The following is a 27732-nucleotide window of genomic DNA, read 5'->3' as shown; positions in this document are numbered from 1 at the left end:
TATATCCTGTGCAGCACTTTGAGACGTCATAACAATGTGGTAAGGCGCTATATCATATGCAAGGATTATTAATAATAGCAAGTAAGAGAGTTTCTCCCAGGGCCCTGGCCAACAATCCCACAAATAGAATTGACCATTCACTCCATGGTTGTGTCTGCATGCAAATTGCTGTCACATTCGTTTACAAATTACAGTCACTCCACTTTACAGTCTATCCTGTGAAGCACTTTGAGCTATCCTCTTCAGGTGAAGGGTGCCATATCAAACATAAGGGTTATTATTATTAAAACTCGAGTCCAGCACAACTGGATCACCTAATTCAGAATATGCATTTCCTAGATATTCTGTTTATTCCAATGTATGATTAATGAGATATTTGACAGTTCCGCGCATTTCTCTAATTACCACGAGACAAAAGAAAACAAACAGCCTTTAGCAAGTCTACTCTTCTCTAAGGCCTATGGTTAGATTGCAGCTTAGATCACAGATCGCAGCACTGCTGTGAGATATGATAAGATCATATCCCCAAGCAACGTGAGCAAGCAAAATCAAAACACTGGTTTTCAAACGTTGCGGTTCTGTATTCATATAAGAACATAGGAACATATGAACAGGAGGAGGCCATTCAGCCCTTTTGAGCCTGTTCCGCCATTTAATCAGATCATGACTGATCTGTACCTCAACTAATCCTTTCAATTCCAATTTCCCGATTTCTCCTCATATCCCTTAATACCCTGACCTACCAAAAATCTATCAGCCTCACTCTTGAAGGTGTGGATGGATCCAGCATCCACAGCCTTTTGGAGGAGTGCATTCCAGATTTCTACCACTCTTTGAGTGAAAATATATAGCAGTAGATCTCAAGAGCATAGCCCGCCTCAGAACTAGCTACACAGTGGAGGACAAGTCAGGAGGACATACTGTAAAAAAGGCAAAACACAATGGAAAAGTAGAACTCTGTGAATAATCTGTTGAATGTCATAAGTATTCTTTCATGTCCTGTTAATTATCTAGTCTCTTCTGCCCATGGATCGATCACAATCATCAGTCAATAACTTTCAATCAATGTCCTCTATCTCGTTCTCATTCGTCACATCTGCTACAGTTATGGGACCGAAACATGAATATCTCTGAATCTAAAGATGTGTGGCTCTGATTACAGGCAGGAAAACCAGATTGAAGTTCTTATCTCCTGCCTGCAGGCTGTTGTGCAGGGTGAGGGTTCCAGCCCCACATCAAGATCACAGAGGTTGTCAGTGCGGTACAGTACTGAAGGAGCATTGGAGTGCTGTCCTTCAGTTTAAAGGATTTAAAGCAGAGTTCCTCTCCTCCTCATAGTTAGATATCATGTACTACTATTTATAAAAATAGCAGGAAGCTTTATTAATGTCAATATCAGTCTTTCCTCTAAATCCGCTCACCCACCCCCACCCCATCAAATTGGTCATTCATCCCATTACTGTTTGGGATGTTGCGTGCAGAGATCAGCTGCCACTCGTACCTACAAAACACAGTCACTATACTTTACAGTAAATGCTATGAAACTCTTGCAATGTGGAAACACAATATCAAATACACAAACTGCCGTGAGGTGAGTGATCATTTTTTTCTAGGCGGTTGTTGGCTGGAATACTGGGAGAAACTCCCTTCTCTTTTGGAATGGTGACACAGGATCTTTAATATCCACCTGATATTTGATATCCACCTGCAGGTCGGAGGGATGGAGTCCAGAGTGTGGGGGCAGCCTGCTGTGAACCTTTTGTATTTGCTGTGACTACCTGGAGTGGACGAGTACACCATGAATGAAACGCCAATGTCATCACGAGCTGGAAGCTTTATGCAGGAACTGAGACATGGGTTACATCTGCTACCAAATCGCTTCCATTCACACAAGGAAAAAGTAAAGCCGAGTGTTACATTAAAGAATTAAGAGGCAATGACAGCAATAATTAGGCTAGAATGCAGAAACAGAAGTAAGATTGGGGTTGGAAAGATGTCATTTCCTGTGTAAATCCTAAGGCTATTTTATAAAGCCGGCTTTTATTGCTCACAAAGTCCATCTTGACCCTTGGTCTGCTCTGGAGGACTTTAGTGTGAAATAAAGTATTGTTCATTTATTCCACAGAGTTCAAATAGACCTCTGCAGTATTCTGAGTCATGCAGTTTTAGCACGGAATGATTTATTGCCCATAGGAGCCAATGTTATTCATGTCACACAAATATCCCAAACCTTTCCTGCAAAGAGAATGAAAATTGCCCAGTTGAAAAGTTTTGGCATTGTATAAAGTCTGAGGAAAGAGAAACAGCCTTAGGGCATCTGTAATACAAAGTGTTCAAATGAATCCACTGTTTAATTTAAATCCTTTTCCCCAAGTCAGCTTTGCATAGCATGTCTTAAACCTACATTGAAATCACTGGCAGATAATACAAAATCCAACTTAAAAATTGCTGTTATTTGCACAGGAGGAAAAATCTACAGAAAGACATCAGGTTTTGACCTTCAAACGACAATAAATTCGGTTTAGACCTTTTCACTTTGGGAGGATGTCTCAAAGTGCTTTACTTGACTGACCTAGCATCTGAGCTGGGGCGAAGGGGTGGGAGAATGGGGTATGGAGTTGACAAGGGGTGGGAGGAAAAGATGACTGAAAGGTGGAAAGACTGGGGGAGGCAGAGGGATAGAGCTCCAAAGAGCAGGGTAGATTGGTTGACACAAGGAAATTGTTACTCCTACGTGGGAATGTATCTCTTTTAGACACTTATTGATTTGCTGTATGTATTTCCAATACATACCACTCATATGAAAGGCAATACATCAAATGCAAGAGTAACTATTATAATACATTGCTTGTACAAGTGGGGCGTGCTCTCACATCACCCGTAATGTAAATGTGATACGAACACCAAGGTTAACTTGCTTGCAAAGCTGACTGACTGGTGGATCTAAATTAACCTCGTGTTGCAAAGCAAGTTTTATCTTAATCCTACACTAACCAGGACACATTTGGCGTGCGGCAATGAATCTCCAATATCCAGGGGGTAGATTTGAAATGGTTGATTACCCAACTTATTTAATTCTTGCGGCATCAATTCCATCTGGCAAGATATTGAGGGGGAGTTTGTGCCATGGGTTGGGTTATGTTCTCAGAGGAATTTGTGACGTTAATCTGTGTTGATATCGCCACAGCACCAAACGTTTGCAAAGTATTTTCTGCTTGTGTTAATGTTTATCCCATAAAAGGATCAGGAGGAGATGAAGTGGGAGCCATTTCCCAAGGCACAAAATGTATTTACTTTGACATCCTTGCCACCCAACATAAATGCACAACAGCAGAGTTCAAAGGGTTAATTATTTTGGTCAGCCGGATGTCTGACACATGCGGAAATCCAACACCATACCTAAGAATGTCCAAACCAGACTAAGAGTTCCACACATGTATGCCACTTACACATGGAAATGTTCCTTCCTGTGTCTGGAATGGAATGTACTCTCTCTCTCTCTCTCTCCCTGGAGGGACGTATGCTGTCTACCTAATTCCAGAGAGTATTTTATAATAATAATAATCCTTGCAATTGATATAGCGCCTTATCATGACTTCGAGACATCTCAAAGCGCTTCACGGAATATGCTGTAAAATGAATTGACTGGATACTTTGGGGGCGAAACGTGGCAGCTAATTGCGCACAGTCGTGTCCCACAAACAGTCGTGGATTGAGCGTCCAAAAAAATTTTTTCTGAAGGGATTATTACCCCCAGAAAGCGATGTGGCAATCGACTAACCACTGGATTCCTACTTACTGTAAGGTAAGCAAAGGTGCGTGGAGTAAGGAACCTTGCCCAACATTTCTCCCTGCCAGGAATCAAACCCAGGTCCTCTCGCTTGGGAGGCAAGTACTTTAACCACTGAGCTACAGGACTCCATACGTTATGTGTGATGCATACAAATTCTTATCCTGCTTTCCCAATTTCACTGGGTCCATATTGATTATATGTTGCTGTTTTCTATCCACTCTGCCTCCTTTTGGCCTATTGAAACCTATTTTGTTTCTTATTCCCAAATCCATTTCATTGCTCCAGCTCCAAATGTCCATTTTAGAATGGCAGGGAAGGAACTCATTTTATTTATTGGCTGAAATCTGGCTTGACGGGGAAGAGGTTTTGAATAAGACGATAAGAGAGAAATCATATTGCGAAAAATATCCCACTAGATGGACGAGAATGATATTTTTTATTTTCATATGTTGCCACTTTGCTAAGTACCCATTTTTTGTGGAGAATAATCTGCCAGTTTTCTGAGCTGCGTTAATGTGAACTGCACAAAATTCGTCAGGGGAACGCAAAATGGTATCTGAGGGATTTCATTCTATTTTGTCTTCTTGGGAAAAATCTTAAATCGTATTTGAAAGATACAATTCTATCTGAAGTTGCAGTTACATAGTAAGCCTGCTCATGAGATACTGATACCATACGAACATTAGAAGGAGGCAAACCCAATCATGGAGTTGTGTAAATCCTTATTTTAAACAATATTTTTTTGCTTCTGGCCTTTAGTGGAGTCATCCCACATCATTCTATTCTCTGTTGAATCGGGAATCAACCTTCCAAACACCATTTACTCACAGAATTCTGGATAATTGCTATATTTTGTCCATAAATTTTCATAGTTTCATTTGTGGAGTCCTGTAGCTCATTGGTTAGAGCACTCGTTTTGCAAGCGAGAGACCTGAGTTCAATTCCAGGCAGGGCGAAACCTTGGGCAAGTTTCCTTACTCCACACAGAGCCTAATAATAATCCCTCCAAAACAAAACAATAATAAATTGGTCATTTTCAATCTACGACTGTTTGTGGGACATTGCTGTGAGCAATTGGCTGCCGCGTTCGCCCACAAATATATAGTCAATTCACTTTACAGTATATTCTGTGAAGCGCTTTGGGACATCTAGAAGAGTGAAAAGCGCTATATCAAATGCAAGGATTAGTATTATTATTATACAGTCCTTGCCAAATAAAAACAGCCAATAGTTCATTTAATATAATCAGTGTGTTTCGAGAACATGAAATTGGTAAATAAATTGGCTGATCATTGCTCAAATGGATCAATAAGTTCTCTCAGGGAGAATAGTTTTGAACAGCAACAGTGAAAGTCCAGCAATCTTAAAATGAGTGTGTAATTGGCAAGCAGCACAAAAATTGGGTCCAATCCAAACTTTTAGACAAAATCCAGCCTTTGCCAGGGTCAGTTCTTGTGACAATCTACTTTCTTTTCCTGCAACTATTTATATTTCAAAATAAAATTCTGTGTTTTTTATATGCTGGCAATCTGCTGACTACTACATGAGATCATTATACTCTTAATTAGGTGACTTGGGTTTGAATCATTGTATTGACTGACATCTACGCATAGGTTTCCCCCTGGGCTGAGTTTGTTGATCCCAGATGATTCATCTGGAGCAGAGACGGAAAATTAACCTAACAGAGCTCCCTTTACGCATCACTCAAGTTACATTCCTGACATAACAACTAAGTACAGGACTGATGACATCCATAGAGATTTGTACAACTTATAACTCTCCCATATGATGAAGACAATGAGACAGACATATCACTACCAGGGGAAAAGTACCCAAAGCCTGCTACCTTAAAACAGAATAAATTCCATAAGGAATCATGAAATCTGCATCATAATAATGATCCTTACTTTTGATATAGTGCCCATCACCTCATTGAGGAATTACTGTAAAGTATAGTGATGAAAATGAAACTTTACTATACTGTAAAGTATAGTGATTGTATTTTTAGGTACACAAGCATCCAATTTGCACCAATGCAATGCTCCACAAACAGCTGTGAAGTGAACGAGCACTTTTTATCTGGGGATTATTGGCCAGGACACTAAGAGAAACTCCCTTTTCTTTTCAAATTAGTGCCACAGGAACTTTGAAATTCCTCCTGAACAAGCAAACCATGGCATTGTATAACTTTCTATGAAGTGTAACTTTAAAAGGATTACACCACATCCAGAACTTTGCTTAAAATCATATTAATAAGATCATCAAATAGTTATCAAGTTATCATTGATCTGACACTGCACTGATGTTTAAACTTTAGCTTTGTTCAATGCAATATGAATGTCTACCAACTGACAAGCACTGTAATGTATAAACACTCCATCATGAAGCTTGCTTTGCTCAAACTGAAGCTCTGTGTTGCACCAGAATGCTTAACCCTCCAAGCATATATTTGGTTCAGGTTTGGGCACTTTATGTGGAATGGCTCATTGCCTTCAATATGCTCCCTGTGAATTCCCTGCTATATTCCACACTGGGCAATTTCCTGTTTTTTTAAATTCTGTATTCCAACATAAAAGTCCATCAATGCCCTATTTTTGCTCGCGTTTAGTGTCGATATAGCAGTAGATATCAGAATTTAGAGACATCAATTTGATTCTGATCCTCTCACTCATAATGGAATCCACAGAATAAAGCTCTGTGGCATTCCATTGGATCTCCCTTTGCTACCCTCAGTGCTGCTAAATAACATTCAAAAATTAAGGTTCAGGGTTGGTAACTGATCTGGTGACAAATTCCAACAATGCAACAAAAGAAGCAATAGATCCATTAAGCCCCTTTTTACTTAGATCCAGAGAACAAATAGGTATTTGGTCGCATTCCACGTGACTGTGTTCAGACTCTTGAAGAACCTGTTAGTTATTCTAGATTGGAAACATTGTAAAATGCACTTGACATTTCAGTATTTTGGGAATTCCCTGGACCTTCCAAATATGCCACTGTTAGCGAGTGCGTGGGAGAGAACTGACAAGTCAAAGTTAGATTGTTGGAATGTTCGCTTAAGGCTATCCGGTATTCAGACTTGCAATGAGTCTGTGGTATAAACCTCAGCTTCTTTGCCCTTTCAAACTTCTCTGCCTTCATTAGATGAAGCTCACCAGTTCTCCAGCAATCCCATTCGCATACTTTCAGCCGTTAAGTGTAAAAGTTATGACGACCTGGGTTGAGAATGGGATTTTCTCATTCTAAGCACATCTGGTTAAAGTTGCTTTACTTAACGGTGTTATGTGCTATGATTTGTGCTTGAACAGATACGAGCATCTGTGTTTTTCCAAAATCCTTTGATGTCAGCTAATGTAATACACTTCTACAGAGTGTAAATTAACAGAGGTTTCATTCAATTTTAGTCTATGTTCCCTCTCTACTTTCTGTCAAATCTTCACTTCTTCACATTGTGCGTCATCTGGTAAAGTAGGATAATGCGTTTCAGCCTTTCCTGCTGCTCGAATCAGTGAGAGGATGTGAACATATCTTAAAGTAAGTTGGATGAATGGTTGCTGTTGATATTTGTGTTTTGCAAATGTAGGTTAGCACACTTAATGGTTAATTGCAACCAACACACTCCTTTGCCCTGTTAATTAGTGGTCTTTAATTCCTTGTCTCAGGATTCATTAACTCTCCTGTATTCTGACAGCTGTTTACCATAACAGTACTTACATGTGGCTGCCATTAAAGTGCTACAATGCCTTTACTGAAGTATAACCGTCAAAGATAAAACTACTGTAAAGGCGTAAATTGTTGCTGAGTATCAACTTTCGTTCCACCCCTGTTTTATGCATTTTAGTCAAATACTGAAATGTTTTTCGTGATTGTTATTTTCTGAGACTTTGTTTCTACGTTTCCATCAATCTTTTGACTGCTGTATATACACATCACATTCCAATGCAGCATTGGGGGAGTGTTGCATCTTCCGCTGTCCTGGTCAACAATATCCCAGATAAAATTGAACCCAGACTTCATGGCTGTTTGTGGGTCATTGCTATGCAAAAATTGACCCCTGCATTTGCCTATAAATGGTCAATTCACTTCAGAGTAAAAAATCTTGTGAAGCAATTTGAGACATCTCAACGATGCGATAAGGCACTTTATCAAATGCTATATATACAAATGCTTTATCACTATCAAATCAAAAGTAAGTACATTGTTTGCTTTAGATCCCTTGAAATTAGTGATTTATTATTATTATAAAAAATAATAAATTGTTCAATTCAGTCCAAGACTATTTGTGGGACACTGCTGTGCGCAATTGGCTGCCGTGTTTCCCCCCAACAAAATATCCAGTCAATTCATTTTACAGTATATTCTGTGAAGTGCTTTGAGACGTCTCAAAGATGGGATAAGGCACTATATCAAATGCAAAGATTATTATCATTATTTGGGTATTTATTAACATATAGGTTCAAGATCATATCATTAATATTTCTCTTTAGCTCGAAGCAAGAAATTCTGCTGCAAACCAAATTATGTTGCAGGAAAATGTCAATTCTACTTAGCCACATGGTTAGCAGCAGTGAAAATGGAGGAATGACAGATTGAGCTCACTGAGTTACTACAGCAAACGTTCAATCGAATCATTGTCTCAACATGTGATGAAGCTTCCCCCTCTTGAGGACAATGAAGGCAATGTTTATTGCAGAGCTACAGGAGTTCCATTCAGTTGTCTGTCACTATCTGTTTTATTTGTAGATGAACTTCAATATTAAGAGACAGACCTCGCTTGACAGATGGAAACAGCCACTTGTGTTATAAATTAAGAATATCACGAGATAGGTTTGGATTAAGAAGGTTCCTTCAGTCTATCTGATCTATCTGATCTCATCCATATCGAACACCCACCTTCCAGTCTTCCCATCAGAGCATCAAAGTGTTTTATAGATGAGTCCAAGGTCCTGGCATCAGCCACTTTTCTTTTAAACCTGTTTGGGTCAATAATTGTCCTCTGGGTAAAGAAAAACTTCCTGGTGTCTACCGCAAAATTTCCCTTTGTAACGTTCTCTTGCTCTAATGCCTTGGTGCATTTTCAAGTAGTGTTCTGGGTTTACCTTTTCAATCTCATTTAAAATGCTATACACTTCAATAAGGTCCCATCTTAAAAGTCTCCTATCAAGACTAAAGAGCTGACTAAATCATGACCTCAACTCCAAGCTTACTGCAGCATCTTACTCCAGTGAATTTAACATTGCAATTGATCAGGAGAGTTGAAAGAAACAAAAAGATTTATGGTTATATCTCTACTTTACAAAGCCACTAGAGAGAAATTCTACATGACGTGAGATTTACTCCATGCAGCACTTTAGAGCATTCAGAATCCGTCAAATTTCTTAAACACAGGTTATCTGTAAGTTCTTTTAAGAACCCCAGGAAAAAAGGCCTTCAAAGTTATGGCTGAATCCACATTCTGAAACTCCACATTAATAGAGGAAATCTAGACCCAGGTGGAATTAGAAACATAGAAACAGGAGTAGGCTATTCAGCCCCTCGAGCCTGTTCCGCCATTTTATAAGATCATGGCTGATCTGTACCTCAACCCCAATCCCCCGCCTTGCCCCGTATCCTTTAATACCCTGACCTAACAAATATCTATCCACCGCAGTCTGAAGATGTGAATGGATCCAGCATCCATAGCCTTTTGGGGGAGAGAGTACCAGATTTCCACTATCCTTTGGGTGTAAAACTGACTCCTGATTTCACTCTTAAATGGCCGAGCTCTAATTTTAAGACTATGCCCGTTTGTTCTGGATTCCCCTACCAGAGGAAATAGTTTCTCTGCATCTACCCTATTGAAACCATTTATTATTTAAAAAACCTCAATTAGATCACCCCTCAACCTTCTAAACTCAAGGGAATTGAGTAAACTCAAGGTTTATGCAACCTGTCCTCATAATTTAATTCTCCTAAATTCTGAATTCTCCTCATACACTGTGAGACTGGTATTGATTAAAATCAAGCACGATTGAGATTTGGTAAGAAAACGTTTGACTTGTTTATCACGAACGAGGAATGTAAAGTAACTTGAGAAAAATACTTCAGTTCTCTTCGGAAGGAATTAAATCGTACACTTGCACCAAATTTCACTGAAGCCTGAACCTGGCTTGATGTGTGCTTTGGATCTGTTGAGAACTGTCTGGTTAAGGTTAGAATTTGCAATTGCCGTTTACAATTGTTCTTCTTCTCCCTATGAAACACTGATGTGAAAGGCGCTATACAAATGTAACATTGTTGTTGTCGTCTACCTTCTCCCTTTGTCTCCTTTCAAGTTCCTCTTCATCAGTTTTCCTTTAGTAACATCATATTTGTGAAGCAATTCATTTTAAGAGAATACAGAATTTTGTTTTCTCTAAACTTGGCTTTTTCCTTGAGTTGTCCTTTGAAACCTTGATCCAATGTTTTCCTTCTCTCTACTTCAAGTCCTCATCAGCTTGTACACCTCAATGCCAGCCTTTGTGATCATTGTAGTAGTCTATATACTTTCATTCAGATTTACATATAGATTGATTGTCTCTATTTTGAACACTTCACCCAGATAACTAAGATATCTCATTCACCAGTTTTTTTTTCTGCGTATGACATGCTAAATGAAATTGCTGTGCTTGCCCGTGCCAATTAACAAATGGCATCTATTAAAAGAAGCTAAAATGATATCCCTTGAATTCGATACCGCTCTTTTCACTTCAGGATAATAATAATAATCCTTGCAATTGATATAGTGCCTTACCATGTCTTCGAGACGTCTCAAGGCGCATCACAGAATATACTGTAAAGTGAATTGACTGTATATTTTGTGGGCAAAATGTGGGTTTAATGTTTTGTTGGTTTGACAGCAACCAGCATTTGTCTTAAAACTGTTCTTTGCTCTAAACCTATGTCCCCTTGTATCGTCTTGGTGCACCACAAAGTATTGATCTGGGTTTATTTTTAAAACCTATTTACGATTTAATATACACCTCTATAAGATCCTCTCTGACTTCTGAGACACCTTCTCTCAAGACTGAAGAGTCCAAGCTTGTCTAATCGCCGCTCATATCTTCATGCCTCTAACACTGGGGATTATCCTCATTGCTCTCCTCTGTGCTTCCTCGATGGCATGAGCAGCCACTTACGTCTGTCTCAGTGACTAGTTGGTGTCAGGTCAAACGTCTTTGGGGGGTGAGGAAATCTTTAACTGTAAATACGGAGACATTTTCCTCACCTTCTGCCAAGGCAATTTTGAGCAAGTTCCAGCCAGCTGAGTTTGGCATCTCACTGGCGCCTTTCTTGCCAAATTTTGGCTCAGTGTTTGCAACTGTAATAATCTCAACAGGCTCTGGGTAAACACAATCTGTCACAAAACCCAACTTAGCTGCATTGATCCTAAAGCTTTATAAGGCAGAAAACACACTTTTTCTTAACACAGCGTTTTAAAAGTGGACAATGGAATATCGGCCGGGGAGGGGAGCAGGGGGTGGGTGGGGGAGGTGTTGGGGGAACAGATTGCGGCAGTTGATTTTATCACCGGTGGTGATTATTAATTAACCAAAACGGTGGTTATCCCCTGTCAATTGTTATTGCTTACATTGGATGAAAAGCATCACACCACACTCCCTCTCCCCCTTTTCCCCGACCGGGTAGAGTTAATTACTGATTGCCTTTGACTGGGTATTGGTTCATGTGTTAAAACACATTGGAAAAAACACATTGCACCTCAGTTACTACCCTCCGTGCCAGCTCCTGATGTATAGGCCTGATGCAAAGGGTTAATTGCAACCCCACCGTTCATCAAACTGATCTGGCGAATAGGCTTTTGAGCACTTACCAGAGAAGTTGACTTTGCGAATGTACTCGAGCAGGACCTTGCCATCTATAGGGTCCATTTTGGGGCAGAGGCCGATGTGACCTCGACACAGGTCTTTGTGCATGTTGTGCAGAGCGTTTGCCATGGCGTAAACGGCATCGATGACAAACAGCACCTTCCCTTCCTGCTCGTAAGAGTTGTTTCGCCCGATCCTCTCCAACCCTAAGAGAAAGGGAAAACAATTTAGTGGGTTACAATTCAGCCCTTGAGACTGCCCTGGAATGCGTGCATTGGGAGAAATAGTTTAGCCTACTTATAATAATAATAATAATAATCCTTGCATTTGATAGAGCACCTTATCATGTCTTCGAGACGTCTCAAAGCGCTTCATAGAATATACCGTATATGTATATTTTGTGGGCGAAACATTTAGAAAAAATACTAAAAGCAAATGATTGTGCTTGCAAACTGGCGTGAATAAAAGTTCTAAAAAGAGCATCATTTATCTGTCCTGAGGGGCTTCTACATCTGTTTGTGTCTTACTGGGGGAATCTACTGGATGGTGCAAAAGCAGGTCTGAACTAAAATTCCATCATTCACATCCTCGCTTGCACCGAACCTCTCATGCCCGTCGCCCCAGTCCTCGCCAGGTTCCACTCGTTTCTTCCCCTTGACACGGGTTAATGTTTAGGCTGTGACCTAATGCGCCAGTAGTCAGCCATTTTGTATGCCACGCACCGAAACAATGGCCAACCTCCTGGTCACTGGGTTGCCACAGCACATAGGAAGTGACGTCAGCACCAACATAATGCCCCACCAGTCAGCCATTTTAGTTTCCTAGAGCGGGCCGGTGCTTGGAAGCACCGATGGAGCCATGCGCAATTGGCTGCCGTGTTTCGCCCACATAATAAACATTCAACTCACTTTACAGTATACTCTGTGAAGCGCTTTGAGACGTCTTGAAGACGTGATAAGGCGCTATAATCGAATACAAGGATGACGCGCAGCAAATACACAAGCAATGACCAGCACTGATGCCATAGGTTAGAACTTTACACACCCTTTACTAAGACGATGCCAGGGATGGGTGGGCATATGGAATGCCCTACTGGGAGCAGTGATCGAGGTAGAGTCCATATCACCTTTCAAAAGGGAACTAGATAAATACCTACAAAGGAGTAAACTACAGGGATATGGGGGAAAAAGGCAGGTAAACAGTACTAAAAGGATCGCTCTTCTTCAAAGAGCCAGCACGGATATAATGGGCTGAACTGACCTTCGTCTGCGCCATATATTTCTCTGGTTCTCTGATGCTCATTGTTGTCTTACTCCACTTACTATGTAACAGTAAGTGCTTACCAAGGCTATTGAATGGATCGCTTTAATGGCCTTTGGTTTGATGGTGGCTGACTGGCGTTCTGACTAGCAAGACTGTCAGGCTGGTGATCGGGGCTTCCTTAAACGTACGCGTGTGAGGGAAGAAATGAAAAGTCGTTTTTTTTTGTAGCTGAAGGTCCATTAACGTTTTCTTTGTGTGATGTTTTATTCCACTCTCTGGTTAAAAGACGTATTACTGGTCCTCCCACACAGCACCAGGTCAGAAACAAACCGATCAGTAGGGGCAGCTTCAGGTTTTTCTGCGATGTAGAGCATTCAGCATTCGTTTTATCTATCAAATGATTCTGAAACATTTGTGTCACTGTACCACTGATACATTTAAGTCAACAAACACTGCAATGGTTGCCAACTCGCAGAGGGAAGAGTTATCAAAGCAGGTAACTCTTTCAGCGAAAGAACTGACAGTCTTTAAAGAACCATCCCACTACTCATACATATTAATTGAAATATTCTGAGACGTGTCTGGATTTGGGGCTGTATAGAACATGAGCTATATTCAGCGTTAGTCTTTCATCTCACAGTCATGGTGTAAACCATTGAACCCAGCCAGTCTACAAGCAAGTAATAAACTAGAACTGGGTTGAACCTTATTTTCATCTGAATCTCGACAGATAACGTACATCAATAGAAATATGCCTAGTATGCTGATAGCGCAGTACAGTGGAATGAGTGCTGTATTTATTTGGACTGCACGCAGGTCAGGTTTCCTATTTAATCTAACGATATACACAAGTAAACTGTTTCTCTGTATTCTGAGCAATATACATGTGAACATGTAAAATAATTCATTTTGTTTTTACTTTGTCAAAGTAAACACTAGCTTTTACATGCAATACATACACACAGTTTTAGTTAATAATAGTCCTTGCATTTGATACAGCGTCTTCACAGAATATATTGTATACTGAGACTGTGAGCGAAACGTAGCAGCCAATTGTACACAGCAGTGTCCCACAAACAGTCGTGGATTGAGTGACTAAATTAGTATTATTTTTTTTTGAAGGGATTATTACCCCCAGAAAGCATTCGCCAATCGACTAACAACTAGGTTCCTACTTACTGCTCGGTAAATTGAGAAGTGTGGAGTAAGGAAACTTGCCTAAGGTTTCACCCCACCCGGACAATATTATATGAGCACAAGTACATCAGAAGACATGTATTGACAACCTTGCCATTGTCAGAAGACAGGCATTGACAACCTGACCAGTGTAACAATTAACAGAGGAGGAAAAGCCAGGCGTGAATAAAGTGTCTGTCTCACAGAAGCAAAAAGGCAGCAAAGACTGTGGGGGGAAAAAGAGACTGAGCACTCGACATATTTGAGGATAATGTAATACAGTGAAGTGAGGAATGGTAAGAGGGTGTATTGAGGAAAGGGTATTGAAACCGATTCATAAAAGAGACAATGGAATCAGTGCTGTGTCTCAGGCGGGAATCGACAGCTCTTTAGCTTTTTTATTTCCTTTCGAATTCCAGTCATTCAGGCCAATTGGTCCAATTCATCCAATTCCCTCACTCGGTGACAATTCTGTACTTCAGAAATACAATTGCAGAACCTGACAAGAACTGGGAAATAACACAGTCCGCAGCCCCATTTACGCTTTTTGTCAGAATTAGTGCCCTCTGGAGAAATTTCCCAGAGATTCTTTTCGGCGCATCTCAAATAACCATTTCAAAAAGCATAAACGGAATCCTGGTAAGGAGATGAAGTGAGCCATGGTTCATCGGCAGCTGCATGATTTATTCAAACTCCAAGTGTGATCCAATGGTCTAGCAGTGATCAGATGTCACTAAGCTAAGCCATCACTGCCAGAGCTATTTGCAGCAGCCAGTTGCTGTTATAATGTAATGGCGTAAACTCAATATTGTCACCTGCACTGGGTGTTAACGCAGCTGGTCTGAAAGAGTACAAGCCCCATTACTGTGAACACAGCAGAACTGAGACTCATACCCATATTGGAGTCCCGGTTAGAGCATTCGCCTCGCAAGCGAGAGGACCCAGGTTTGATTTCCGAAAACTTAGTTGAGTTTCCTTACTCCACACGCCTCTGTTTATCTATTATTATTATTATTATTATTATATTACCTAGCAGTAAGTAGGAACCCGGCGGATTGCTTTCCAGTGGTATTATTCCCTAAAAAATAATTTGATGACTTAATCCACCACTATTTGCGCGACACTGCTGTGCGCAATTGGCTGATGTGCTTCATACAAAAATATACACTCAATTCACTTCACAAAATATTCTGCAAAGTGCTTTGAGATGTCTTGACGACATGGTAAGGCACCATATCAAATGCAAGGATTATTATTAATGTTATTATTATTATTGTTGTTATTATTATTACATCACTCTGCCTCCCTACTCATTTTGAATAGCCCCATTGGATCTTTAATGTCCACCTGAACAGGCAGATGGGACACCAATTAAAGGGCTGTCCCAGCATGGCATTGGAGCATCGTGGATAGATTCTTGTTAGATACAGGTATCAAGGAATGCGGGGCAAAAGCAGGTAATTGGAATTGAGGTACAGATCAGTCATGATCTAACAGAATGGTGGAACAGGCTCGAGGGGCTGATTGACCTACTCCTGTTCCTATGGCCCTACATTCCTATGAAATGGGGCTTGAATCCGCAACCTCCTGACTCAGAGGTCACGAATGCTTTCAACCGAGCTCGGCTAACACCGAATTACTCCATTCAATTTCAATTCATTCACCAACTGTGTATCAGATTGTCAGTATTTATCGTCCGTTCGACAGTGGTTATTGCACTCAATAATAAAACAAAATCAAAATCCCACCACCCATCATCATAAGTTCACAAAGAACAGCAGCTATCAAGCAGTCTGTGGTAACGGCAGTTTATTTGAACAGACGAGCGGCGATCTGTTAAATAAGGGAAATCGAGGCAGCTTCCATCATATTTCAATTTATTTCCACCAGAATGTATACGATTTGGTAAGTCCCTGCAGAATCATTTGGCTCAAAATTATTTGTTGTTCCTGCGCTGGAGATTGAATTGTGGAAAATCGGAACAAAACACAACAAATTGCAACTCAGACAAACGGCATAAAAGGCAGTTGTCAGAGACAACCAAGTCTTTCCAGATTATTTATGATGTGACTGGGTTCCCATCACTAACAACCAGGGCAGCTGTTTCATCAAAAGCCTACAGGCTCCTGATTGATAATCTCATAGGAAAGTGGAATGCCCCCAACCTTTAGCCAGTTTGTGCACATGTTCATTACAGCAGAAAAATGAGCTAGTTAATTCTTTCACTAACATTGGATTTCATTTTTAAGGAGCGGGGAACTATCGAGATGGATAATGATACGTCAAATGATTTAGAGTAACAGAAGAATACATCCCTGTCCTATCTGTGGGCAGGCAGTGAGCCTTTCTATGTCATCAGAAGCTGCCATGTATGTTTGTTTAAAGTTCTGACTCCTGATAGGTGAGCATTGATTGACCAAGTGCCTCATACCATTGAAAAACAACATTGAACCAAGTAGAGACATGCTCTGCATTGCATAAAATTACTAATTAGTCACTCACTCCATGGCCGTTGTAGGATATTACTGAGTGCAAATTGGCTGAAGCATTTGCTTACAACTCTACAGTCACTTTACAGTATATCCTGTGAAGCACTTTGAGATGTCTTGATGACTTGATAAGAGGCTTAATGCAAGGGTTAATTATTGTTATAGAATTTCATAGAAAGTTACAGCAAGAAAACAGGCCATTCAGCCCAACTAACCACTGATTTACAGGGTCCTGCAGCTCAGTGGTTAGAGCACTCGCCTCACAAGCGAGACACCTGGGTTCAATTCCAGGCAGGGCGAAACCTTGGGCAAGTTTCCTTATTCCACACGCCTAATAATAATCCCTCCAAAAAAACAAAACAATAATAGATTGATAATTTTCAATCCACGACTGTTTGTGAAACACTGCTGTGCACAATTGGTTGCCGCGTTTCGCCCATAAATATACAGTCAATTCACTTTACAGTATATTCTGTGAAGCGCTTTGAGACATCTAAAAAAAGATGTGAAAAGCATTATATCAAATACAAGGATTATTATTATTATTTTTATAACTAGCCCATGCTAATGTTTATACTCTATGTGATATATACTTTCATATGTATACATATATATTTATATAAATATATAGATCGCTGCCTGTTCAAATTTATTTATACTGCCAACGACTGCTGGCTCGATTCTAAAGTTCTGTTGCCAAACATGTTCACCTTGGAGCCAGTTCAGCTCTGAGGAGATCCCACTTACCTCCCAATGGAAGATCATTGAGTGAGATGTAACAGTTTTGCTGTTCATTTGTGTTTCATGCACAAAACACACAGTCACTACACTTTACATTAGATCCTGTGAAGCACTTTGAGACATCTCGATAACTTGATAAGGCGCTTTATCAAATTTAAGGATGATTACTGTTATTACCTGCACGGACAATATTAACGTTACAGAATTGAGTGTTTTCTCACAGAGAGGTCACAGTTCCGCTCTAACTCCAAGGCTGTTGTAATTATGGAGACAGAATCAGTCCCTGGTTTCCCACGGGATTTTAATTCACAGATAGTCACAGAGTTGGTAGCTTTTACAGTTTTTTTTATATGCAAGACCTTGATGAAATAGAATAATCATTCCAAATAGAGGTGATGTTACTCCGGCCCTATGTTAACCGTTACATCATCCGACTCGGTCTCTCAACCTGGCTCCACCTAAAGCGGTCACTCTAAGCCATTTGCAAACGCTGGCTTTTCTGCTCTGAACAAGCTGCCACTAATGTCACTTTGCCGCTTCCCACTCTTCCTTATTGACCTCCCGAGCTCCCACTGCTGAATTTAGCCCAATTAGCAGCACTTGGGGACTGCAGTGTCTGTGCTCTGCACTGAGAAAAAGGAAGGAGTTCGACAGCAACTTTGCATCCAACCCTAACATTTTGGGGGAGTTTGGAGCAGCAATAACAAGCGACAATAAGACCATGTGTGGCTTCCGGGATCCAGTTCCTGCCAATCTGTCGACTTCAGGCTGCTGACAGTGCCATGGATGGCGAAACACAATGTATTTAGACAAGTCTTTCAGAAATCTGATGCGCGCTATGATTTCAAGTCAAATCATGACTCCCTTAAAAAAAGCCTGCTGCGGTTTGCGTCGGGCTCCTTTCTTCACATGTCAGCTTAATTTTGTCCTCTGGAACTCCGAGGGGGTGAGGAAGGAGGAGGAGGGGCGGGTGGGGGGCGTTCAATACCAATCCTTTTATAAAGCACTGACTCTTTGAGACACTTTCGTGGCAAATCAATTGGTTAACCTCAGACCCACACTGCCTTTTACTCAATGCCGCAGAAGTGTGACAAGCCATGAAATCGAGACGCTTTTTTTTGGCTCCTTTGCGCTTTGCAGTTTTTTTTTGCTGTTGGACACGCAGCACACTGCTGGATTGTATTTGCTGACGTCCTTGGCTCAATTTTCACAGCGCATTTCGATCTAGCGTTTTCGGTGGATGATACGCACGTCTTCTCATTGAGAGTTAATGCGATTTCCAACGCTGTGCTTCTCAGTAAACCTCATCGCCCACTTGCTGAAAATGCATTTCTTTTTTCAGTGCAATCTTTTTTTATATATATATATAAATTCGGTTGAAACTGAGTGCATAATGTCATCACGGCGTTATCATACTGAACCCACAACTTTCCAAGCCATCATGCGTTATTTGCTTCTGGTCTGCTAAATGAAAGACTTGCAGAACAAAAGAGGGACAGAGAGAGAGAGAGAGAGAGAGAGAGAGCGAGATTCATTTCTAAGGTTGCCAATTTAACATCTACTGTTAATAAATGCCCCAGGTATTTTCTGGCACTTTTCTGGCCCCTATTAACATTGAATTCTATTTAATAAACAAAAGTTAACATGAAAATACAGATCAAAGAGGGCTAGAATACATCAATTAATAATTAATTAATAGATTAATTAATAATCCAAATTAACAATCATTCTATGTATTTCAATTTAATTTTATTACATTATAAAATGTATTCTACATCATTTTATTCTATGTAATTTCTCCCACAAAATACACAGTCAATCCACTTTTACAGTATATCCTTTGAAGCTCTTTGAGATGTCTGAACAAGGCACTATATCAAATGCAAGGATTATTATTGTTATTAAAGAATGAAGCAGTCTTGAACCAAGAAGCCACTGAGAATCCAAAAAGTCACTGGAATTGTGAGGGTTGTAGACACTAATATGGACTGGTTGGGTTGAGTCGCCTGTTTGCAGGTCCTATCAATCTATGTAATTCTATGTACTTGGGTAGTGGAGGTATAAAAGTATGAATCCCAGTTCCCTGCATTTTCTCTGGACCCTTTTCTATTGTTTCCCTTCAGATTTGTATCCCGTTCCCTTTCAAGCGTTGACTTGACTTGAGCCTCAATAGACTTGTTGCAAAGAAACTGCACTTTATAACAACCTTCTCCATAAATAAAGATACTTCTAACCTTGCTCCTAACTCCGCCAATCCTTCGTTTAGCTTTTGTGTGGGTTTGGTCACCAGAGAATCTTGTTCCTCCTCCATTCTCCTCTAATTTTCTCCCAGCCACTCCTGGAAGTGGCATCTTCACACTGGGATAAAAATATTATCAATCCTTCAGCCAAACCGTCATTGTTCATGTGAGAGTCCAGATGGTGAGAATCAGCAGAAACAGAAGCTGATGAATAGGATTTTTCGCCTTTGGTGCACTTGCTGTGTTGGTGTTTTAACCTCTTTAGATGGAGTAGGTAAGAGCAGAATTTATTTTCTCGTGGTTTTCAATCTTTTTTTTGGGGGGTGGGAGAGGAAGGTAAATGTATTTTCCATCCATTGGAAGAAACACTGAAACGATGCCCCATCTGCTTGTTCAAGTGGACTATTTGAAAGGAGAAAGGGGTTTCTCCCAGTCTCTTGGCCAACAATCCCCCGTTCACTTCCTGGCTATTTGTGGGATGTTGCTGTGTGCAAATTGACTGACGCAGTTCACTTGTGAATACAGTCACTACACTTTACAGAAAATCCTGCAAATGCTCTTTGAGGTCTCCTCCTGATGTCTACGAGATCATTTTTTAAAAAAAAGAATCTGCTCAGTACTTTTTCACGGATTCGGCAAGTGGCAATTAGTAAAGACATTTGCTGAAAAACGCTGAGAAAAAAATTAGCAATTTAATGCTGCTTTTTCACACAGATTTTGTGGTAAGGGGGTCAGAGATCTGATAGCATTGAGCCTGACAGCAGGAAAGCTGAGTGACAAATGCTGGTTAAAAAAAAACACTTCAGAATAAATGAATAAATACCTTGAAACATGCTAATGTTCTGGTGTCTTTACTGCACAAAGGGCGCTAGTTAAGTGGCACTGAGATGTATTGTAAAACCAGTAGAAGAGCTTTAATTACAGTACTCAAGTTGATAAAGTAGCGCAGAGGACTTTTGTGGCCAATTGTTCACCTTGTCTGCAAAAACGCAAAGCACGCAGCTCTGTCTCTGACAGCCAGGATTTCAGCAGTGAATGCGCACACTGCACAGTCCACATTTTGGTGGCACTTTTCATTTCATCCGGAGCGTAATTCCGTCCATCGTGTCAGCAAGCCTGAGGCCGTAACGTGTAACTCGCTTGTGCGGATGTCTGTTTGCATCCACGCCTCAATGGTGTAGATTTTCAGCAAAAGGCCAGCGAGATTTTACTTTTAATTTTTTTAAAAAATAAAAATCACCACCCTATGAAATTCATGGGGCGTCCTTCAGCAAAAGTGCTTGTCACAACTGATGGACAACACTGCTTCCGATTTGACGCATACAAAGGAGTTCATTTAGTTACAGGCTGTTCAACGTGGAAAAATCAACCTCAGATTCAGCTCTTGGACTAAGGAGTAAATATAATGTAAATCTTTAGGTAGATCTGCTGGTCAATTAATTTCCCTGACCTTGCTGCTGTGTGTTTGCACTAGAAAATCCCGACATAAGCTCTGTGCATTTACTGAGTGGAAACCCAGAGGGTGTAGCTTGGTATAGTTCTCCCAACAATTGGGAGAACTTTGGAAAACAGCGAGAAGGCCATTCAGCCCATTGAGCCTGTTACACCACACTTGGATTTTTTTTAATATCAATTCAAATGTCGTTCAATTTAATATATCTTCTGAGACAGAGAGAGCGCGAGAGACCGCGAGAGAAAAAAATCCTAATCGAATTATATTCCGTGTTCATGTTTTTATTTGATTTGGAGAAACAATCCAATCTGGCATTCACTTGTCATTTTATGCTTGTTTGCTAAAATGTGTTGGAATAATGAAGAGGATGTTATGCATCTCAATGTAAAAACATGATAAATAGTCTCTGGGGAATGATCAGAAGGATGAAGAGGGCACACTGCTGGTGTAACAATGACAGACAAAGTGCTATTAAATTTACCAAAGTCTACCAGAGACTATGTGAAGGAGAAATGCAACATCTATGAAATCAACACGAATGTGACACATACAGGGTGACCAAAAAGACGTGATAACTACCCTATTGTCTAATAAATACAAAAATATCATTATTTCTTTAAGACATATTCGACATTGTAAAGGTATCACGACTTTTTAGTCTCCCTGAATGAAGGGCCAAATATAATTAGTTGCTCGACAGTGATCTAAAGGGCATGTCTGCTGTTTGTTTATGGATCTTTTAATGTATGTTCAAAAGTCCGTGCAGGATTTACAACAGGAAAGCCTGCTACTTTACAACCTCCACTTAATGTTTTGACAGGGTCCACTGTCATCTGTCTCAGCGTACCCTAGATTGTGGGCAATAAGCTGGTTTCGTCTAATTGTACGTTCATAAAGCAGCAAGCACTCATGAATTAAAAATCAGTCGTGCTCTTCCTATTACTTTCCATACCAGCAGCAACTCTTAAATCTAAGATTCATTGCCAGGTACGGGGTATTTCTAAGAAATGGTACGTACATGTTCAGATAGGGCATTCTGTAAGGAACCGCAGGGCGTGCTTAGCTGTGCTTGTTTCTTGTCTTTATGCTGTTTACAAGAGTAAAAGCAGTACAAGCAGCAAACAGCAGAAATACAGAATAATGTTGTTTTCCCCCCGTAAAATTGCTTAAAGGCTCTGTTATCGCTGGCATGGGTCACAATGTGCTTTCAGCATGAGAATATTAATAGGACACACACAGCGAAGCAGAGATAACATTCTGCTTATCTTTAACTTACTAGATGCATAAAACATACAACAATTAATGCGTTGCTACTTTTGCCCACTAAAACACACAGTCACTCCAATTTACATTATGTCCTTTGCTTTATGAAGTGCTTTGCTCCTGATGGGTGAAAGGTGCTGTACCAAATGTAAGGATTATTATAAAGTGAGGTCTTAAAGGACTTGCTTTTTTTTAATCCCGGTGTCACTTAGCCCATAAAATAGTTTACGTATTAAATGATGAATTTGTTTTGTTCAGAATATCTTCATATTTATTTTGGTGTTTCTCACTCATTCGAATTTAACAGAGTACTGTGCTAATATCCATCCTATCTTATTGACAGGTGATAGGTTTTATTCTTACATCTGGACTTGTGTGGAAGCTGCTGTTAACACTGAGTTAACCCTGCATTTAGCTGCATATTCCAGCAATGGTTACAAAACGTGTAGCTTTGCCTACATATACGTCGTCACTACACTTTACGATAAAATCCTGTTAAGTGCTTTGAGACCATGCTCTCAGTCATTTTCTTCCCCACCCCCAGCCCCCAGCTCGGGTGGCCAGGCAGCATTATGAAACTCTTTGAGATATCCTCCTGGTGTGAAAGACTCTAAATAAATGTAAGTTGTATTATAATGATAATAACCATCTCTATTGAATAGCACCTTTCATGTCGGGCAAAAATCTCAAAGCGCTTCACAGGATTTACCGTAAAGTATTGCGACTCTGTATTTTCTTGGCAAAACAGTAGCATTTTATTGAAGCATCTCAACAACACGATATGGCCCTGTATCAAATGCAAGTATTATTATTGTTATTATTAGCCAGAATATATTCTGCTGATACACCAGTAATCTCGTCCATACTTCACAGCTCTGGACTCTGGCTCTTGTGATTCCTTGTCATCACCTCAGACATCTCCAAAGCCCTATTCTCTCTATTGGCAACTTTCAAGCTCGTGTCTCACGGCATCAATTGCAGGACAGCATAGAACTTAACAATGTACGTGGAACGACAGCTGCCCAGCACTAAAGTGTATGAGGACTCCCTGTTAATGTTGCGCATCTTCGTGTAGTGTTAATATAAAATCAATGGGATGTAAAGTGATAAGTGGGTTATTATAACATGGTTATCTTTCACCATCTGCGCTTCACACCTCAAATGGTTGTATTTAACATGGGTCCTGAGTACTGTTGAGTGCTTGACTTGGAACTGCTCATGATCCAAATAAGCTCTTGGAACTTACAGGTAGCATCCAATGCGTATGGACATGAATACATAGGACTATAATAATAGTCACTGCCATTTATACCAAATGCATCCCTGTTGATGGTTAGAGAGCTAGAAAATTGAGCTGTTATTAAAAAAAATAGGCGAGCAAACTGCAGTATAAATAGCTTGCAAAAAATCAATTCCAAAGTGTATTCTATACTCTGGGATTAAATCAAACTACATTTGCGTAATTGGTTCCTAAGGATAATATTTAGCCTTTGTTCCAAGGTATTGGCCTGACTTCATAAAACTTTATTCCCCTTACCTTTATTCATTCAGATATCAAATGTAATCTCCTTCCGTGGGAATTGCTTTGTGTCTTGTAAATTTCATGTATTTCACTGATTCAGTGTTGTCGGAGGAGCGTAGTTGTTCAATTGAATAAATCAACATGAGCCTGTGTTGCTTCATTATACCCTGAGCTGCGATTGCAAATTGATTTGCAACTGACAACTAATCAATAGGAACATTTCAGTCACTGCAAATCCACGAAGACCTTTCATTTCATCGTTCAGCTGAATGTGGGATTTTTGACAATTCTGTCAAGGTCTGAGTTTGCTCACAGGATGTCACAGCGTCAGCCCAGCTCAATCGGTAGCTCGCTCACTGCTGAGTCAGAGGATTGAGGATTCAAGCCCTAAATTTGGGACTCACAATCTGGGCTGACACTTCAATATGGTGCTGCATTTCTGGAGGTGTCGTCCTTCGGATGAGACGTTAAATCAAGATCCCATTTGCCCACTTTGGGTGGACCTTAAAAATCCCATGTCCTGGCCAATATTCTCACGAATAAAATTTGTCATTCACTTCAGTGCTGTGCGCAACTCCTGGAATTAGCTACAGAATACAGGGACACAACATTTCACAGTAAATACTGTGAAGCACTTTAAAATATTCTCCTAACCTGACAGGTGCTATGTCAAATGCAAAAAAAAATTATTAATAAACCTGACATTTGATATAGTGTCTTATCGTGTCGTCAAGACGTCTCAAAGGCATCACAGGACATACTGTAAAGTGGATTGACTGTGTATTTTGTGGGGGAAATTACATGGAATGACAGGATAATGACATTTTATAATGTAATAAAATTACATAGAAATACATAGAATGACAGGGCCTGGATTATTGATTCATCTATTAATTAATTATTAATTGATGTATTCTAGGCAAACTTTGATCTGCATTTTTACTTTGACTTTCCTTTATGAAATAGAATTCAATGTTAACAGGGGTCAGAAAAGTGCCAGAAATTACCTGAGGTATTTATTAACATGAATGTTTGATGTTAAATTGCAACCTTAGAAATGAGTCTCTCACTCTCTGCCTCTCTTTATTTCTGTGAATCGTTAAATCTCGTATTATTATTACTATAAACACTGCCACTCCATTGCCCTGGGAACCACTTCATGATTGTTATTGATGGCCAAGCTAAATTTCAGCGCGTTGGGAATCCTCCCGACGCGAAAGGCGTTACATAAATGTAATTTGTTGTTGTTGCTGTTGTTGGCAAACAAGTCTTATGACAATTCCAGCAAACATTGTTCAATGCCTTTTGATCTGATGTTTGGTCAATCTTAAGTCTTGTCGACACGGCAAGACAATTTCCAACATTGAACCATGGCAAACACAAAATAAAAATTAATAAAAACTTCTTTAGTAACATCCTACAAACAGGCATGACGTGAATGACCTTTTTTTTTATTTGGGAGATTTTGTAGCCAGAGACATTGGGAGAAACTCCCTTCTTTTTTTTGAACAGAACGTGGAGTCCTGTAGCTCAGTGGTTAGAGCACTCGCCTTGCAAGCGAGACACCTGGGTTCAATTCCAGGCAGGGCGAAACCTTGGACAAGTTTCCTTACTCCACACGCCTAATAATAATCCTTTCAAAACAAAACAATAATAAATTGGTTGTGGGACACTGCTGTGCGCAATTGGCTGCCGCGTTTCGCCCACAAGTATACAGTCAATTCACTTTACAGTCTATTCTGTGAAGCGCTTTGAGACGTCGAGAAGACGTGAAAAGCCCTATATCAAATGCAAGGATTATTATTGTTACCATGGGTTAGGGTTTAACATCCACCTGAACAGGCAGACCTGGGCTCAGTTTAATGTTTCATCAGAAGGACAACAGCAAAATGCAGAACCTCCAACTGCAGTAGAATTTCAGCCCAGTGTATATGATTCAAACTTCCCAGCCTTCTGACTCCGCAGGTGAGCGTGCTACCAACTGCGTCAGGCTGACACCTCATCAGAAAAAATGAAAGTATATGAAAGAATGAAGAATGAAACCATACAGTGGCTTCACTTTATAGAAAATCTGGTGTAGCAGTTTGAGACATTATTAGATATTCCTGTTAAGCTGCTTTGTGCTTCCTCGCCAGTTTTTCTTCAGGATTTTCCTGAGTCTTACCTTAGAGAAAACTGCTCAACATTGCAATAGAGTTGTTCCGAAACAAGTTAACTACACAGTGACATTGACATTAGTGATGCCGACAGGTCCACTATTCCAACTGAAAACAATCCATGTCGACACAAAGGAAAAATACAGCAGAAGTAATTGTCCTCCCATTCAATATACAGACATTACTCATGTGCCCTAAAGTCCAAGCAAATTATCCTGGTTGCTGAAACTGCTCTCCCACTATAAATGTCTTCACCCATTGGGATTTGGAGCTCTTCAACTTGACTTAAGGACAGATTTTTAAGTCCAAGTGAACAGTAACAACTTGATTCTTCCCTCAGATCCTAATTAATAACTGTCTGGAGGACACTTGGAAACTGGTAGCAAAGAGGATGACAGATGCCTGATTTCGTAGCATATTAATAAAATAATAATAATCCTTAGAATTGATATAAAGCCTTTTCACATCGTCTCAAAGCGATTCACAGGATTCTACCGTAAAGTGGAGTGGCTGTGGATTTTCTGGGTGAAAATGGGAGTCAATATGCACACAGCAGTGTCCCCCAAACAGTCATGAAGTGAATGACTCATTTTTGGGGGGGGGATTGCCGGCCAGGATGTCAACCTGAAGAGGCAATTAAACAGACAGGGCCTCGGTTTAAAAATCTCATCCAAAAGATGCCTCCTCTGACAATTCAACCCCCCCCACCTAGCACTGCATTGGAATATCAGCCTGGACTGCGAGTTCAAAGTCCCAACGTGGGGCCTGAATCCACAATGTTCTGACTCAGAGTTGAGCGTGCTTCCGGTGATAACAATACTATCAGAAATAACACCAATTATTATTATCATTATCACATTCCTCACTGCACCATTTGCTTTAGCGGCATGTTTCACGTAGCTCGAATTGATCATCCAGTAAAGTATTATTGAATTCAACAGGATTATTAAGTGTAGCATATAATGTGCTTATAAGTGCACGATTGTCCCAAATCCCCTTCGGAGCCGTAGAATTTTACAGCACCGAGTGGGGCTATTCACAAAAGATATTCCGCCTTCCAGAAAAAGACTGTGGTCTAATTTGCAAGGGAAGTTGTGTGCTTTGTGGATCTCCACATGACAAGCTTACAGCAATAGTGTGCCAGTCAGCTTAGCCACATAATGGGAGGAATTCCACCTCGGTCAAGATCTCTAAGTGGTATCTCAGAGCGCTCAGAATATGGTAAAATTGCTGAACTCGGTCTGTGATCTTCTCACTCTTCTTCTCCACTCTCCACTCTGCAAAAAGCTGATACTTCACCTACATCCCCCTACACCCCATCAACAGTGACACCACACCTTTACTCTCTGGATATATAAGGTCTCCTCTGAGACATCTCCTGTCTACTCATTGTCCATAGCTCCTCTAAAACTAGTGATTTTAATAATAATGATCCTTGCATTGGATATAGCGACTTATTACGTCTTCGAGACGTCTCAAGCGCTTCGCGGAACATGCCGCAAAGTGTAGTGAATGTGTTTGGTGAGCGAAGAGTGGCAGACAATTGCGCACAGCCGTGTCCCACAAACAAATTGAAGTGACCTATTTATTATTATTTTTTTTGGAGGAATTATTACCACTGGAATAACGATCCGCCAATTGACGATCCGCCAACAACCAGGTTCCTCCTGACTGCTAGGCAGACAGAGATGTGTGGAGTAAGGAACCTTGCCCGACATTTCGCCTTGCCAGGGATCGAACTCACTTGCGAGGCGAGTGCTCTAACCAATAGGCTACAGGATTCCGTTTTGCT

At 40.4% G+C, this 27732-nt stretch overlaps 1 protein-coding gene across 1 annotated transcript in view; it reads right to left on the bottom strand.

Moving 5' to 3' along the window:
- Positions 1-27732, bottom strand: part of LOC103179169 (metabotropic glutamate receptor 4) — a 227044-nt gene that overhangs the window by 107032 nt on the left and 92280 nt on the right. The window contains 1 exon segment of the mRNA XM_007894301.2: positions 11643-11843. Within this exon segment, the coding sequence (XP_007892492.2) occupies positions 11643-11843 (201 nt within the window).

Source organism: Callorhinchus milii, unplaced genomic scaffold (assembly GCF_018977255.1).
Source record: "Callorhinchus milii isolate IMCB2004 unplaced genomic scaffold, IMCB_Cmil_1.0 Scaffold19, whole genome shotgun sequence".
Lineage (NCBI taxonomy): Eukaryota > Metazoa > Chordata > Chondrichthyes > Chimaeriformes > Callorhinchidae > Callorhinchus > Callorhinchus milii.
This window is presented reverse-complemented; position numbering and strand designations above follow the sequence as displayed.